The 14,986-nt window shown below is 33.5% G+C and overlaps 1 protein-coding gene and 1 long non-coding RNA gene across 7 annotated transcripts; one reads left to right on the forward strand and one right to left on the reverse strand.

Moving 5' to 3' along the window:
- Window positions 1-6,979: 6,979 nt before the first annotated feature.
- LOC147521735 (uncharacterized) lies at window positions 6,980-7,808 on the forward strand. Its single transcript, XR_015194401.1, has 3 exons — window positions 6,980-7,201; window positions 7,315-7,483; window positions 7,575-7,808. It is a non-coding gene; the product is annotated as an uncharacterized LOC147521735 (long non-coding RNA).
- Window positions 7,809-8,441: 633 nt separating this feature from the next.
- Window positions 8,442-12,778, reverse strand: LOC147521736 (uncharacterized). 6 transcript variants are annotated; one of them, XR_015209651.1, is made up of 6 exons: window positions 12,141-12,778; window positions 11,695-11,836; window positions 9,456-10,743; window positions 9,212-9,352; window positions 8,957-9,044; window positions 8,442-8,682 (listed from the first exon to the last, which is right to left on the reverse strand). XR_015209651.1 is itself a non-coding variant. In XM_086585014.1 (4 exons), exons 2-4 carry the CDS (start codon window positions 12,207-12,209, stop codon window positions 10,718-10,720), a joined length of 237 nt encoding a protein of 78 aa, XP_086441140.1. In that variant the 5' UTR covers window positions 12,210-12,271; window positions 12,400-12,778; the 3' UTR covers window positions 10,229-10,717. The 6 variants fall into 6 exon arrangements, 3 of the variants coding, with proteins under 3 accessions (XP_086441140.1, XP_086441079.1, XP_086441032.1); XR_015209656.1 differs by lacking the exon at window positions 8,442-8,682 and having other exon boundaries at window positions 8,696-9,044; window positions 9,456-9,546; window positions 10,229-10,743; XR_015209635.1 differs by lacking the exon at window positions 8,957-9,044.
- Between the last annotated feature and the right edge of the window lie 2,208 nt (window positions 12,779-14,986).

Raw genomic sequence — 14,986 nt, forward strand, 5'->3', positions numbered from 1 at the left:
ATCTATGAGGGTTTTACAATAAAAATAATTTGATCATTGTCTTGAAGACTGACTGAGTACTTTGCTAATTGGTTTGTTGTGAAATTGGTTTCTCTCCAAACTGGAGTCAATTTGCAGTAGTCTAAGTGCTCTAGTGTTTTATGCATTATTACAAGGTCTAGCTAATTAGTTAGGGCTATGTTTGATTGCTATATCAAGAAAATATTTGTTTTCTCATAGTAAAATTTCTATTTATCAAAGAAAATGTATTTTTGTTGTGTTTGGTCGCACATCGGAAAATTTGAAAATTTTCCATATTGACGTTTGACACCAACATTGTCGTAGAAATTAAACATATTTGATTCATCACTTTATTTAACTTTATTTCTATATGAAAAACAAGAGAAAATACTTCTCATTTTTCTGCAAGAATTTTTTTCTAGGGGGCGGGGGTAAGAAAATGTTCTCCAAAGAAGATGGGAAGATATGCATTTTTTTGAGAAAAATGTTCTACATACTTATAGTTAATCAAACAAGAGAAAATCAAGCATGCCCTTAGCTGCATTAGACATATTACACACTAGAGGACTTGTGTTAAAGTTCTAATGGTGTGGGGTAACTATTTTCGTCTTACTATATAGAAGAATATGGGTTGAATGGATAGTGAATTGTATGTGTGTCACAGGGGCAAAATTGTAATTTTGTCATTTGTTTTGTCATTTTCTAGGGGCACAATGGCCATTACACTATTTTAAAATTGTTTTTAAAACCATATTTCAAAACCGATGGGCCGTTATAATGTTTGTCAAAAGTTGGACAAAAGGGGCTATAATGGTAAATTCATTTTAATTTTTTAATTTAATTTAATTTTGTTAGTTCGTGGGACCGTCTATATTGGGAAGTGAAACACGTGCATGAGGCTAGTTTAAATCAAGGTTCAAAATATCGATATCGATGAATATATCGGTGTACCCAAAAACCGATATATATCGGATATATCCATTTTTTTGGTGATCAGTCTAAACTATTTAAAATATCGGAAATATCGGATATATCGGAAATATATTGGAAATATCGGATTTATATTAAAAAATGGTCAAAAAGTCAAACGATATATATCGTAAATATCGGATATATCGATTATATCGGCGATATAAACTTTTATATCGGAATCTCTGATATATATCGGAAAAAAGTATTATACTCGGTGGATATATGTCGGAAATATCGATATCGGTGTACCAAAATACCGATATATATCGGCGAGATATCGGATATATCATCGATATTTTGAACCTTGGTTTAAATCAAAGCCTAATATTTCCATTTTGGCCGATATATCGGAGGGGACAAAGACTGTTATATATCAGATATATCGATATATCAGTTGATATATATCTTTTTGTTGATTAGTCGTATTTTTAGGTATGTCGATATATTAGAAATATCACTGATATATATTGATATATTAGAAATATCAAAGATTTTAATAAAAAAAAATTGGTCAAAGATGGTCAAATATCGGTCAAAGTCAACTAAGTCAACAATATAGATCGGATCTATCAGTCAATATATTGATATATCGGAAAACCCGATATATATCGGTTTGAAATTGTGTATATATCCATCTGATATATCTTAATATCTCCATATTGGGTACCTCAATAACCGATATATATCACTGATATATCGGTCTATATTTTCAACCTTGGTTTAAATAGATGTTGATTTAGTACGGTTAGAAAGCTCATTTGTACACAGATAGAAAGGTGAATGAAGGGCTGACGTGCACGGTGCACCAAACATTTTAATTGCTCGTGGATACATTATAAAATTTACTGTACAATTTGATTTTTTTTAATAGAAATCATTACTATATATCTTAAAAATCCTGCTCTCACCTACAGTACTACAATAGTACTTTATTGTTTTTTTATGTGCGACTCTTGGTCACTTTTTTCTTTTCAGTTGTACCCCTATCAATTGCATACATTGGACGACTTTACCCATGTTTTATGCTTACAAAAGACGCCTATACCCCTTCCATTCATTTCAATTGCAAACTATCAGATCCTTCATTTCAATTTTCCTCCTTTACTTTTTATTTTTTCGTTATGTTTTGGGTTTCTATTGTTCGTTGTTTAATGTGGTTTGTGTTTATAGAGTTTGAATTCGAAGGTGTTAAGACACTAATAAGTGGAGTAATGAAGAGATTCTTTTAGTTGTTTTCTTTTTGTGCTTTGGTTGGTTGGAAAACTCTACAACAAGATTTACATATATGAAGAAGACTTTATAGTACATAAATGAGGAAGAAGGGAACTGATTTGGTGGTCTGATACTGTATATAGGTCTATCTTCGTCACATGGGCATTTAACATTTGGATCCAACTAGATTTATTCACGTGCTTCGCATGTGCATACTGGTGGTAAAAGTAAACCAGAAGTGATATATACCTGTGAACATAAACTCAGATATTTCGTTCCAGTTTTAGTAATCGAGCATTTTAATGTTTGTAGGTGATGCACTAGACATAATAATAATGGTATAATGTAAATCCTTAAACAGAGATGTGCTGATGCATCAACTTGTCTCATTAAATGACCAAACAAAATTATGATAATCTAGGCTCTGCATCAACCATGATTTTCGTTATGGGGTTTTGGTAGCTAATTAGTATTTTTTTTTTTACCAGAGATCTAATATATATATATGCATCCAATGGTTCAAGCCCATAACAAAGATGTGGCTTCGATAGCAATTGCTAATTAAAAAAGTGTATATATAAGTGATTATTTGAAGTTTTGAGTAAAAATGAAAATAAAAGTAAAATGGCATTAAAATATTAACACAGGGACCTTAAATGAACGCAATTGTGTCATAGGCGCAAGATTATTGATTATCCTATCCTCAGTGATTGTGTGTTTTAACAATTATATCTATTATGAATATTATCTAACAATTTTGGAATAGCATTAAAGTAAGAAGATTTTCAAAGAATCTTCACATATGCTATTTCGTGCTATTTTAAATGTGTTTTGATTCAACGAGTAAAAACAATATATTTTTTTGATGTGAATATTGAATTACGTATATATTAACACAACTCCAGCCTTGGTTTTCCTTATAAATAATGCCCAAATTGCCAAGAGATCATTTGTAACAACTCAAGAAATTAGAAAAATAAAGTATGGAGAACGTTTTTTTCAAGTTGAGTTTTGTAATAGTTCTTTTGTTTGGTGCAAGTCTGTTACCATCTCCTATAACAGCAGCAAATATACAACTTGAAGATGATGCTGAAGTGATCGATCCAACTCTACAACCTGGTCCAGCATGCAGATTTGGCAATGACTGCAAATCTTCTTGTGATTCAAATTCGTGGGCCACGGTTTGTCGCTTAAATTGCCTTGATAGTCATTGTTATTGTAGGTGCTAAGAGAAGAATAAAAAGAATATATATATATCTTAAAAATCCCGCTCCCACCTACAGTACTACAATAGTATTTTATTGTTTTTTTGTGTGCGACTCTTGGTCACTTTTTTCTTTTCAGTTTTACCCCTGTCAATTGCATACATTGGACGGCTTTACCCCTGTTTTATGCTTACAAAAGACGCCTATACCCCTTTCATTCATTTCAATCGCAAACTATCGGATCCTTCATTTCAATCTTCCTCCTTTACTTTTTATTTTTTCATTATGTTTTGGGTTTCTATTGTTCGTTGTTTAATGTGGTTTGTGTTTATAGAGTTTGAATTCGAAAGTGTTAAGACACTAATAAGTGGAGTAATGAAGAGATTCTTTTAGTTGTTTTCTTTTTGTGCTTTGGTTAGTTGGAAAACTCTACAACAAGATTTACATATATGAAGAAGACTTTATAGTACAGAAATGAGGAAGAAGGGAACTGATTTGGTGGTCCAATACTGTATATAGGTCTATCTTCGTAACATGGGCTTTTAACATTTGGATCCAACTAGATTTATTCACGTGCTTCGCATGTGCATACTGGTGGTAAAAGTTAACCAGAAGTGGTACCTGTGAACATAAACTCAAATATTTCGTTCCAATTTTAGTAATAGAGCATTTTAATGTTTGTAGGTGATGCACTAGGCATAATAATAATGGTATAATGTAAATCCTTAAACAGAGATGTGCTGATGCATCAACATGTCTCATTAAATGACCAAACAAAATTATGATAATCTAGGCTATGCATTAACCATGATTTTCGTTAAGGGGGTTTTAGTAGCTAATTAGTATTTTTTTTATCAGAGATCTAATATATATACGGTTAGGCTATAGTGTCACTCTTATCTCACACTCCTCCTGGTCCCTCAGATCTCTTCTCAAGATCATCAGATCCAATTCACTTAAAAATCGCGAAATTTCAAAATTTCAAAAACAAAAAAAAAAAAAAAAAAACGCGAAATTGAGTTCTTCTTCTCCCAAAATTCATAACCCAAAATCAACAACAATAGCTATGATTCATAACCCAAAATTTCGAAACCCACGAATTGATTTTGAGTTTGATTCACATTTTGATTTCGAGTTTGATTCAAAAACTGATAAAGTGATTGCGCACACCAAGGAGTTTATCAGGAAACAGATAGAAAAGGAACTGTAAGTACATAATTTCGTGATGGTTTGGCAAAAATTGGTTTTTTAGTTGTCCACAGATCATTGATAATATACAAAAGCAAAAGCCATAAATATTGGCAAAATCAATTTGTTTAAAAACATAAGCTTGTTTTGAGTAATTACCTTGAATATGATATGCTCAAATATTGTTTAAACATTGCTTAATATTGTTTGAATATATGACATACACAAATATTGTCTATAATATTGTTTTAACTAGCATTTTCGGTGAACTCTGTCAAAATTTTGAACTAGCATATTCGGTGAACTCTGTCAGAGTTTTGAACTAGCATTTTCAGTGAACTCTGTCAAAATTAATTGGGATTTTCTTCTGTTTAACTTCTGTTTGTTCATTGTTTTTTAATGTTATTGTTTTAGGGTTCCATAGTTATTACATATTCAGGTGATTTTACATTTGCATATTTGCATATTTTGATATTTTTTAATTTTTTCCTTATATAGTGAAATTCGATCTATAAATGAGGTGCTCTATATGTGGAAGTTCAGTATTTAATAGAGTCTCGAGATCCGAAATGAATCCTAGATGACCTTTCTGTGTTTGCGAAAAAAAATCTAAACATTTGCCTGATGATAAGAAATGTAGGTATTTTAAGTGGGCAGATGAAGAAAATAATTGTGGAAGCTCATCGTCGTTGAATATAACTGATGAATTGAAATATAAAAATTATTCTATTCTAGCTCCAACATTTTCCGTCGAGCTTCTATTTGCACAAGGAGGAGAACGACTGATTCGGAAATTCACTCAATCAGAATGTTAATATTTAAGTTGTTGTTAGTCTGTCTTCTCTTAGCGGTTTTGTGTATTATTAAGTGGCTGGTTACGATGTTATTGTCTTAGACTGGACATTGGATTTGAAGGTGTCAGATATGTTATTACTTGATGGTAGATGGAATGAAACTATGTGATGATTATGGTGTATTGGGTGTGAAAGGGAGGAGATTTTCACTATGTCGTGTGGCATTGTTGATGATGAGTTATCCTAAGTTGAGGTTTTTGATGGAAATTGTGGAGTAGTGCTCGACTTCAGTTCCTTTGGATGTAGCTTCTGCTTTGAATGATGTTGCTATGGAGGTAACCATCAGTTAGACTCGGGGATTTGGAACTGTATCTTTGGGAAATTCAGGTGTATTTGGTTAGTAGTTTGAATTTAGTATGTGTAAATCTTGGAAGAAGTATTATTTTGAGTAAAAGTTAGTTTAATCTCTGTTTTATTTGGTATTTCATTTGTGTTATGTTCTATGATTATTTATGTTTATTTTTACTTGTATGTGTTTGTTACGTTTCGTCGCACTTTTGAATGGACGTAGCTTTTCAGAGCTTCGTTAGAGCTTCTTTCACAGGTTTCTGCACTCAGTTATTTCGTCTCTATTGTGACAATGAACTTTGAATGGATGTAACTCAGTTATTTCAGAGCTTCGTCAGAGCTTCTTTCACAGGTTTCTGCACTCAGTTAAATCCAGTTTAGTAATTGGTTTGATTCAATGGTTGCCGCAAAGAATTTTTGCTTGAGTAGAGAGGATGACATCACTAGTTTCAGCAGCTTATTGCCCATTAAATCCTGTCCATTACTTCTACAGAGTTCCAAGAATTCAAATGTAGCAGACATATTGAAGTCACTAAAAACAAGAGTAGAGTAGACAAAAGAATGGCTATAGATCTTGAGAAGATGGGCAACTTGTCAAATTTTGGCAACAGCATATAGCAAGAAGCAAAAAAGTAGAGATCAATTGATCTTCCTGGTAGAAAAATAGCTCAAAGTAAGACTGACATATATATATATATATACTAGCCATTAAGCCCGACCTATGGTTGGGCCTGCTACCTTGATAGATGAATATATGGTTCAATAATTTTTTTTAAATATGTATGTATTTTATGAAATCCATTAAGAACTTTTAGTTCAAAACATTAAGTTGTGATGGAAGAAGAATCAATGAATTAGAACGATTTATTTATTATTAATTGAACTATTATTTATCTACTATTATTTATCAATATGGTTGAATAAATTTTCTAAATATGTATGTATTTTATGAAAGGCATTAAGAACTCTTAGTTCAAAACGTTAAGTTGTGATGGAAGAAGAATCCACGATTCTAAATATGTTGTTTGTGTGTCAGAATATTTATGTATGAACATCATAAATCATTTTCCTAAATCCTAAACTAAATGTATGTGTTTATGTTGATACATGATATATTGATGCAATTTGTTCGAAATGGAAGTGTAAGTTGAGTTATTTTTGTTTTATGTTTACATGTTTATATTTGTTATGATTACTAATTTTCTCTCTCTCTCTCTCTCTCTCTCTCTCTCTCTCTCTTTTAATGTTTTGTAGTGATTGTTCTTGTAAATTTCGTAATTTTTTTTGTTCTCCAAAAGACAAATGGTCTGCCAAATCGCATGCTCGATATAATTATGAGTGTATGACTGTTTTTGGTTTTTTTGAATATCTCATTAAAAAAATTAAGCAGAAGAGGTGTTGTATACACCGTGGTGAATCTAATGTTTACGCGAATAGTGAAACTCATCAGTCGGTTCTAAGGATGAGGAACAGATTAGATGAGTAAGTTTTATTTATTTATTTATTTTATTTGTAATTTATTTACTTATAATATTATTAATTTGATGTTTATTATTATTATTATTATTATTTTTTTAATTTTTTGTTTTGTGAAGTATTGGTATTCGTTCGTATGCTATAAAGATGTTCTGGTTAAATAATGAAGCGGATAATTTATGCGCGTATTATAGGGAAAACTTTAAAGGATTAAGTTTCTTGAACTGTATGGAATATTTGGTTGATGTTCTTTCGAAGTATATTGATTTGGATGAATCTGATGAAGAGGTTGTTCCCTTTTATATCATCTAAATGGCTTTTTGTTTTTCTAAGTAGTTTTATTTTTGTTGAATTGAATGTTTTATGTTTGATTTGACAGGTTTGGTAGTTAACCTGCGTTCGGAGTAAAATGGCAGAGTATGTATAGGGAAAACAAATGTGTCGCTGTTGCGAACACAGAAATGGATAGGAAAGTTGAAGGCTGAAGTTAGTTTTTTAGTGTTTGGATGACTTTTTTTTTTCGTTTTGAATTGTAATTTGTCTTGATACTTTGCAAGTTTATGTGTTTCAGTTAGATTAAATATTTTCTAGCTTATGTTGATCTTTTGTTATTCTGTAATTGCTCCAATTAGTAAGTTTTTTGGCGTTGTTTGAGAATGTTGTCACAGACTATTGGTATCCTTGGCAAACACTTTGAATTATGAACTTCACATTCTTACCCATGTTTTCTGTTAAGCTCACCCATGTGGAGAGAGTGCAAGCCAGAGCATGTGAGGAATATAAAAAGTCATTTAAGGATCTACTATATAGACTCAAATGAGATCACTTGTAGTAGTATTATTGTCTCAAATGAGATCACTTCTACTCATTTTTAAGTTTGACTACCAGTTTGATTTACCAATTTTATTAGTTTGGAGATAAAATTGTTGCTGATCGAATTTGTTCCAATCGAATCAAATTTCTCTTATTAGAAAATGCTATTAGTGCAGACTGCAGCCATCAGGAATGCTCTATCTTGCTGGATAACTTTCAAACCATGTTTGCCATCCTGATTAGTGTGTGATTATGTAGTTTTTATTCATGCATCAATTCAAGAAGTTGTGCTTGTTACTTCCATTGGTAATTCCTTTAGCTTCAGAACTAACATATGTCAGAACTAAAATATTTGTCAGACTACTCTATTGTTCTGATATATGTCAGAACTAAAATATGGAGTGTCTACCAATGTCTTCTACCAATATCATACTTGATCAGAAGGTCCATTTCACATTCAATCTGAACGGTCTTACCATGTGATAAATTACACAAAAGAATTTTCAAAACTAAAATTACAGAAGTTCAGAACTAAAATCTGTCAGACCACCCCTAATACGAAAGATGTTTGCTTCTTAGCAACTGAGGGCAAAACTGCTGCAGGCCTTGTGATTTGAGGTCTGAAGATATTTGCTTCTATTAGCAACAGCAGGTGGAGCTGAACTGCTGCAAACCTGAAAATCACACGTAAACAACAAAATAGTTATCTTCTACAAAAATACCAAAATGCATGTATACCAAAACATACACACAACTTCAAAATAATCATCTGTGAAGTATATGCAATTGTCTTGCACCCAGGGAAGACTGATGGAGATAGACATATTGAAGAATTATCGCCCAAAAACAATGGTCGTTCGCAAAGACTCTTCACTTCATCCTACTTAAAGGCCATCGAGTCTAGTTTGAATATTTCAAACTCAGCAGTGAAGTAAGTTGAGCCCTTACTGTCCAATATCCTTCTGACTTGCAACAAATCCAGATGACTGCACCAAATATATCCTCATCGAATGGAATCTAGCCTTAGGGGAAGATGCTACAAACATACTGATAGTTTGTGAGGAATTTGAAATTTATGCGAAGCTGGATTCATGACCAATAAGTTACGAAAAGGAGATCTTTTGTGAAATCGATTTGAATTGAGGTATATAACGTTCGATAGAAAATGGTAACAGAGGCGTTAGTAGATGGTAAAGTTATTACCCTTGAGCAGTATCAAAAACCACAGTGGCTTCAGTTATAAGAAATCCTCCTTTGCTGGTTCATTGAGAGTAATACAAAATTGCATGCGGTTGAGGGACATTTCTGTAAGATCTCTGTCTACCCATTGGTGCCAAAACAACTCTATAGCAACATAAAAAAGATCAACTAACATTTCTTAGCATCTAATTTCCAGCCTATGAAAAATATGTTGTGTATAAGAGAGACCAAAACAGCATAATCATACCTGTGAGATAATTGGAACTTGCCCATCTTGTAAGGTGTGAGAAGAGGGATTGTCTTTTCAGTAGTACCCATTGTCTCTCTTTCTTTCTTTTCTATTATTTAGAGTGTCGAATTAATATCAATTCATCCACCAGGTGTGGGGTTTTATAGCTGAATTAGTGTGTGTCCGTCGATGAATCAAAATCAAGAAAGTGATTGGATTTGTAAGGACGCACACTTGTTTTGATGGAGTTGAGGTTTATGATAATATACAAAATCAATATCAATATTTAAGTGTCTATTGATAAGGAAACCAAGAGAGCAAGTTTTGACTCGTCGACTTTCATCCTTTACAAAATATTTTTTTGGAGACAGATAGAAAACTCTCAACCTCCTTTATATAGCTTTATTTTATGGAGGGAAAAGCAAGGGTTTTTTCAAGAGACATTCCACGAAGGTGAGTCCAAGTCGTGTCTCCAGCCATAAAGAAGGCCAATCTACTACAATGACCATAAACAGCCATAAGTACACAATTGGCATTTGATGCAGGGTTGGGAGAGAAAACAACTTTGTATAGGCAAGTCGTATCAAGTTTAAATTCAGGGAGCTTAATCTCATTATTGACAACCAAAAACGGGTTAAATAATCGAACATCTCTATAATTCTGGTCCGTCATAACCAGCCATTCATGGCTAGAACCACGACAGACCATATCCTGATGGCTGGGTAGTTCTTGTTATTAGTATCAAGCAGAAGCATAAGAAAAAAAGGTTCTATGAGTTATTTAAGAGATACCTCTACAGCTTTCATCTTGGGAAGCTGAAGTAGTTTTTGAGACACGGTGGATGAAACTACTGTCTTGCTCTCAATTTTCAACAATTGAGGAATGAGTGTCACTGGAGATGGAGCAACACCCCTATACATTCCCCTGGCTCTCAATACCTAGAACCAAATGTGTTTTCCCACTGCATAGTAGTTCCAGAAAATCCAGTATCCAGCTTCTGTCCTTTTGTTCTGTCAGAATCTGTGTCATCATGCTCCAATATCTCTCCCAAGACCTCAACCAGGTCCTTGCAGTAAGAAATAGGGTGAAGCTGGTGAGAGTGCTAGATAACATCGATATTGTAAGTTGGAACATAAAAGCGTTTAATGGACCTTTCCTTATTTCTTTTTATTATATGAAGAAATCCTTTGTATCTGGCCACAGCCTCTTCAAGCAATACATCCTCGTTCATGATTACAAAGTTTACTCCTGGAACTGAAGCAGTCTGGGTTGCGTATCCCTCAGAATCTCTTGGAGGTTAACACACCTAAGAACAGGTACATGATATTATAAAAACAATTAGCTTACCAGAAAATTTTACTCAATAAATGAAGATCGTTCACATGCCAATTTCAAGCAGGATCAGATAAGTAGATTCTACAAACAACGATATAGAACCAACACCTCATCGGCGTCATCACCCATTATAAGATTCTATGCTGAAAAAGTTTGCATAAAAGAAACAAAACGTGGACTACAATAGTAACTAAAATATTAAGATCAGTTCAGAAAATTCTATTTTTGTAATTTTGGTTCTTGGCCAGGCAAAGACATCCCCCACGAGATGAAATTCACACTGGTCTACCATCAAAATATTGTCAAACTTTGAGCACCTCTCTATATCCATGTCTACTTATTATCATATGAGTGATATGACAATATTCCCTCACCAGCACCCTCCAAAAAACATGATCCACCATCTCCTCTATGGAAGTGGCTAAACCAACCAAATATAGTTAAGCTTTAAGTTCATTAATATACAACCCCTATTCGGGTTCGGAAGAGCACCTCAATCCCTGAGTTTGTGTGTTGCCTGGGCTTGAGTCGAATGGCTTGCGACATGGAAGGCATTCACGTGGCTCTGGACCTGAACCAATCCAGTCAAGGTGGACCATCATTTTGGCAAAGGGAAGTTTGGCAATATTAAAACCTCAGAACTATATATCGTGATATGAAAGTTTGAACTGACTCCAAAATATATAGTAGATTTTGTTAAGGAGAAAATGACAACGTGTCTAATATATGGCCTACAGTGTGAAACAAAACAGGACCCAATCTCGAGTAAATCTATATGTTATTTCTATCGAAGCTAAAAAACTATTCTAATTGTGTTTTTGATGTAGATAATCATCTATATCAAGTTATGGTGAAATTCAAAGATTCCTATAAAAAAATACCCGAAGTTAAGAAATTAAAAACACCAAAGTTAATGACTCACCTGTATGAGCAACATGATCATCATTTCCGTTAAGAACAGACAACGCTTTCATCATGGAAGATTTCAATTCCTCAACCAATTTTCCCATTGCAGTTTGAAATATGGGAATAGATTTTTGTTGATGAATAACACCATAATTGCCCTGCAACAAAATAACAATTCAAGGTCTTGTTTTTATCAAGCTAGATTTTTGTTTTGGTGAGGTTTTGACATAGGGAAGGATGCTCTTTTGATTATCTGGGTTTCTTTTTTTGGGTTATTTCTACGGGTGAACACCGAAAAGAGGCGTGGATTTGGTTTTTTTTGCCAAATGATTTATTTTTGGAAAAAAAAATGAGTTGTCTAAATTTTCAAATAATTTCAAATTCATCCAGGTTTTCAAAAGAAATTGGTACCAAAATGCAAACAATCAGAAGAGAAACACTGATTATAAAAATGGATAATACCTGATTAATCAAATCTATGACATGCTCTGAAGCTTCAAAGATCAACATAAGCCTATTTGATATCTTCATTAAACCAATAACCCACACAATCCAGAAAATACTCAACAAAGAAAAGGATTTGATTCTTACACCTAAACAAAACCCCATTAGCTATCCACGAACATGTCAATATTTCATAAACGCCTATATGAACATTATCATATCAATAATAAGAAAAAGAGATAGAACACAAATAAAAGCCAACCATAAATCTTTTTACGTTAAAATATATAAATTTATCTGAGAAGATCCTCCAGCTCTTTCAACAGCAGATCCAAACCAACCATTAGCACAAGACTTCAAAACACCCATAAACAAACAAACTCCACAAAAGACTAAAAACATCCAATGCCCCAATACTCTCTTCTCCTTTAAACTATTCTCAAACAAAGGAGCAGCAGCAGCAACCTCAAACCCCCATCTCACAATCAGAGTCTCACTCCGAGAGCTTAGTCAGTAAACTCTCTCATTTTTAGTAAGAAGGGAAATGTCTCACATTAGTTTTAGTTCTACGTGTACTATTGGGCCTAGGTCCAACATATTTTATATTCAAATTTTAAGCGGGTATTTGTATCGTCAACTTATATTCAAATTAAGTTACAGAACACACTCCCATACCCCAAGATCGGAGACTTTAACTTAAGTAAGGAGATTGGTGGAGCTGGCAAATGAGTTGCAAGAGTCTGCCTAGTACATACTCTTCTGTGGAAGCGACATCAAGGTACAATAAATTTGTTCATAATTGTTGCTGAAATTGAATATGTAGTTCTTTCTCATTCAATGGTAGCTTGATGTAAGGTTGTTCAGGCGTAGGGTTTTATCTATGAAAGAAAATGTTTTTAGTTTGTTCATTGTTCACTCTCTGTTTCAGGTACCATTTTAACGAAATGCGATATGTTCTCTGTTTTTTGTTCAATTTCTGATTTCTGATTCTGAACCCATCGTTGACAAACGACATAAATGTGTCTGCATAAATCCTGATATCTTACATCTTTTGCATGTGGACAATGCCTTTCTTTGTCGTGCCTCACTTGTTGAACCCCGCAAGCTATGTCCCTTCTCCAAGCATTTCGAGTTTTTATTACGCACTCACTTAGTTCCAGAACTTGTGGTGTCCTCTCTTCTGCCCCAAAATCTCCAATTGTCATATGGTTATCCAGTTATCCTTTTTGAATTTTACCTGTTTTCTTGTTGAGAATGTACCATGGAACCCCACACATGCCTCGATTGTTTGATTGTATTTAGGTAGATGGTCCATCATACTACTGACTGTGTCACTCATATTCCCATGTTACAGAACTGTTGATTATTCTTCCACTCTGTTGTCTTTACGCGGTACATACCCAACCCGGCCTCCTCATCTTGTAATGCAGATCATGGAGCAACGAATAAATTAACTTAGACCCACTATGAGATTTATCCCCAACCACAAACACATTTTCAACAACACAAAAGATGGGGTTTGGAACTTGCAGAATGAGCAGACAAAAGAGCGTACTGCAGTGGCCCATTTAATAATTGATGATGAACACATGAAAGTATTTGAAAATCGTGTCAGTCAGATTCTTATGTTGTCAGGGTCAACAACATTTACAAAGATCGTCAATAAATGGAATACAGCTCTCATAGGTAACATTGTTACCTTTGGTTTTCATTTAATTTTCAGTTTTCTTTTCTTGTATTTTCTTTCTTTTTTTATTTGTAGATGTAGAATTTGAGATATCACAGAGACTCAAGTACTTTTGATTGCCTTTGGCAGGTCTTATGACATACTTTGAGGAGGCAATTATGCGTCGCTAAAGAAGCTGTTAGATTTGGTGGTCAAATGTGGAAATAAAATCCAAACACATATTAAAATTGTATTAAATTCAAAGATGCCTAGCAGGTAGGAAATATGGTTACCTTCTTACCAATTGAATTTCTTTCATTTTTAGGTAGGTCCTAATTAATAATTTGTTATGTAGGTTCCCTCCTGTCATCTTCTATACACCAAAAGAAATTGGAGGACTGGGTATGCTGTGAATGGGTCACATATTGATTCCACAAAGGGACCTCAGATACAACCAACAGACAGATGTTGGAGTAACCATTTCCGAAGTAGTATGAGTCATGAAGAGGACCAGTTCATCCTGAATATCTATCGTTACATCTTGGTATTTACGGGAGCCCCTAATTCACAATTTTATGCGTATCTAAAGTTGAAACACGTATATTAATATTCATATATACTAATATCTGTCATATTTCTCAAATGACCATTGGAAAGTGAATTTGTAGATTTCCGATGGTGCGAAATTTTGAGTATGTGTTAAAGAGGCGGGAGGCACAATTCCAAAACAGCTTTAACTTTCGAGGATATTGAGGTAATATTATTTTCACATGAACTCATATTTGTATAAAATCTTGAAAATTTGACATAGGTGCCATCATTTGGTTCTGCGGAGGTGTTGAACTTCGGGATTAGGCGAATGAAAGTCCTTCTAAACAATCAGGAGATATAATAAATTTGTTGATACTTGAAGCAAGTTCACATAAATATTGACTAACAATATTAAAATAATTAAACTAATTCTAAAAACTATTCCCATTCCTTATTCATAATTGCTGACATATTCAATCTCTTCTTTTCAGAATATATCTTCCTGCACATTTGATAATTGATATCTGTGAAATGAATAGTTTACCTACGAAATGAACGATGAATTCAAAACGTAAGTAAACTAAAACTATTCTTTTACACTCAATTATCAAAGCTTCTACTCTCGATGCGAATTGCACTAAGTGGAGTAGGAAGTTCGTTCCACTCC

Source organism: Coptis chinensis, chromosome 1, assembly GCF_015680905.1.
Source record: "Coptis chinensis isolate HL-2020 chromosome 1, ASM1568090v1, whole genome shotgun sequence".
Taxonomy (NCBI): Eukaryota; Viridiplantae; Streptophyta; class Magnoliopsida; order Ranunculales; family Ranunculaceae; genus Coptis; species Coptis chinensis.

Coding starts and splice junctions, on each gene's coding strand:
- LOC147521736 (XM_086584953.1), bottom strand. CDS start 12,287: ATGGGGTTTTGTTTAGGTGTAAGAATCAAATCCTTTTCTTTGTTGAGT. Junction 11,837..12,140: donor TCATAGATTTGATTAATCAG/GTATTATCCATT, acceptor ATTTTGTTGCAG/GGCAATTATGGTGTTATTCA. Junction 10,744..11,694: donor TGATCATGTTGCTCATACAG/GTGAGTCATTAA, acceptor ACCTGTTCTTAG/GTGTGTTAACCTCCAAGAGA.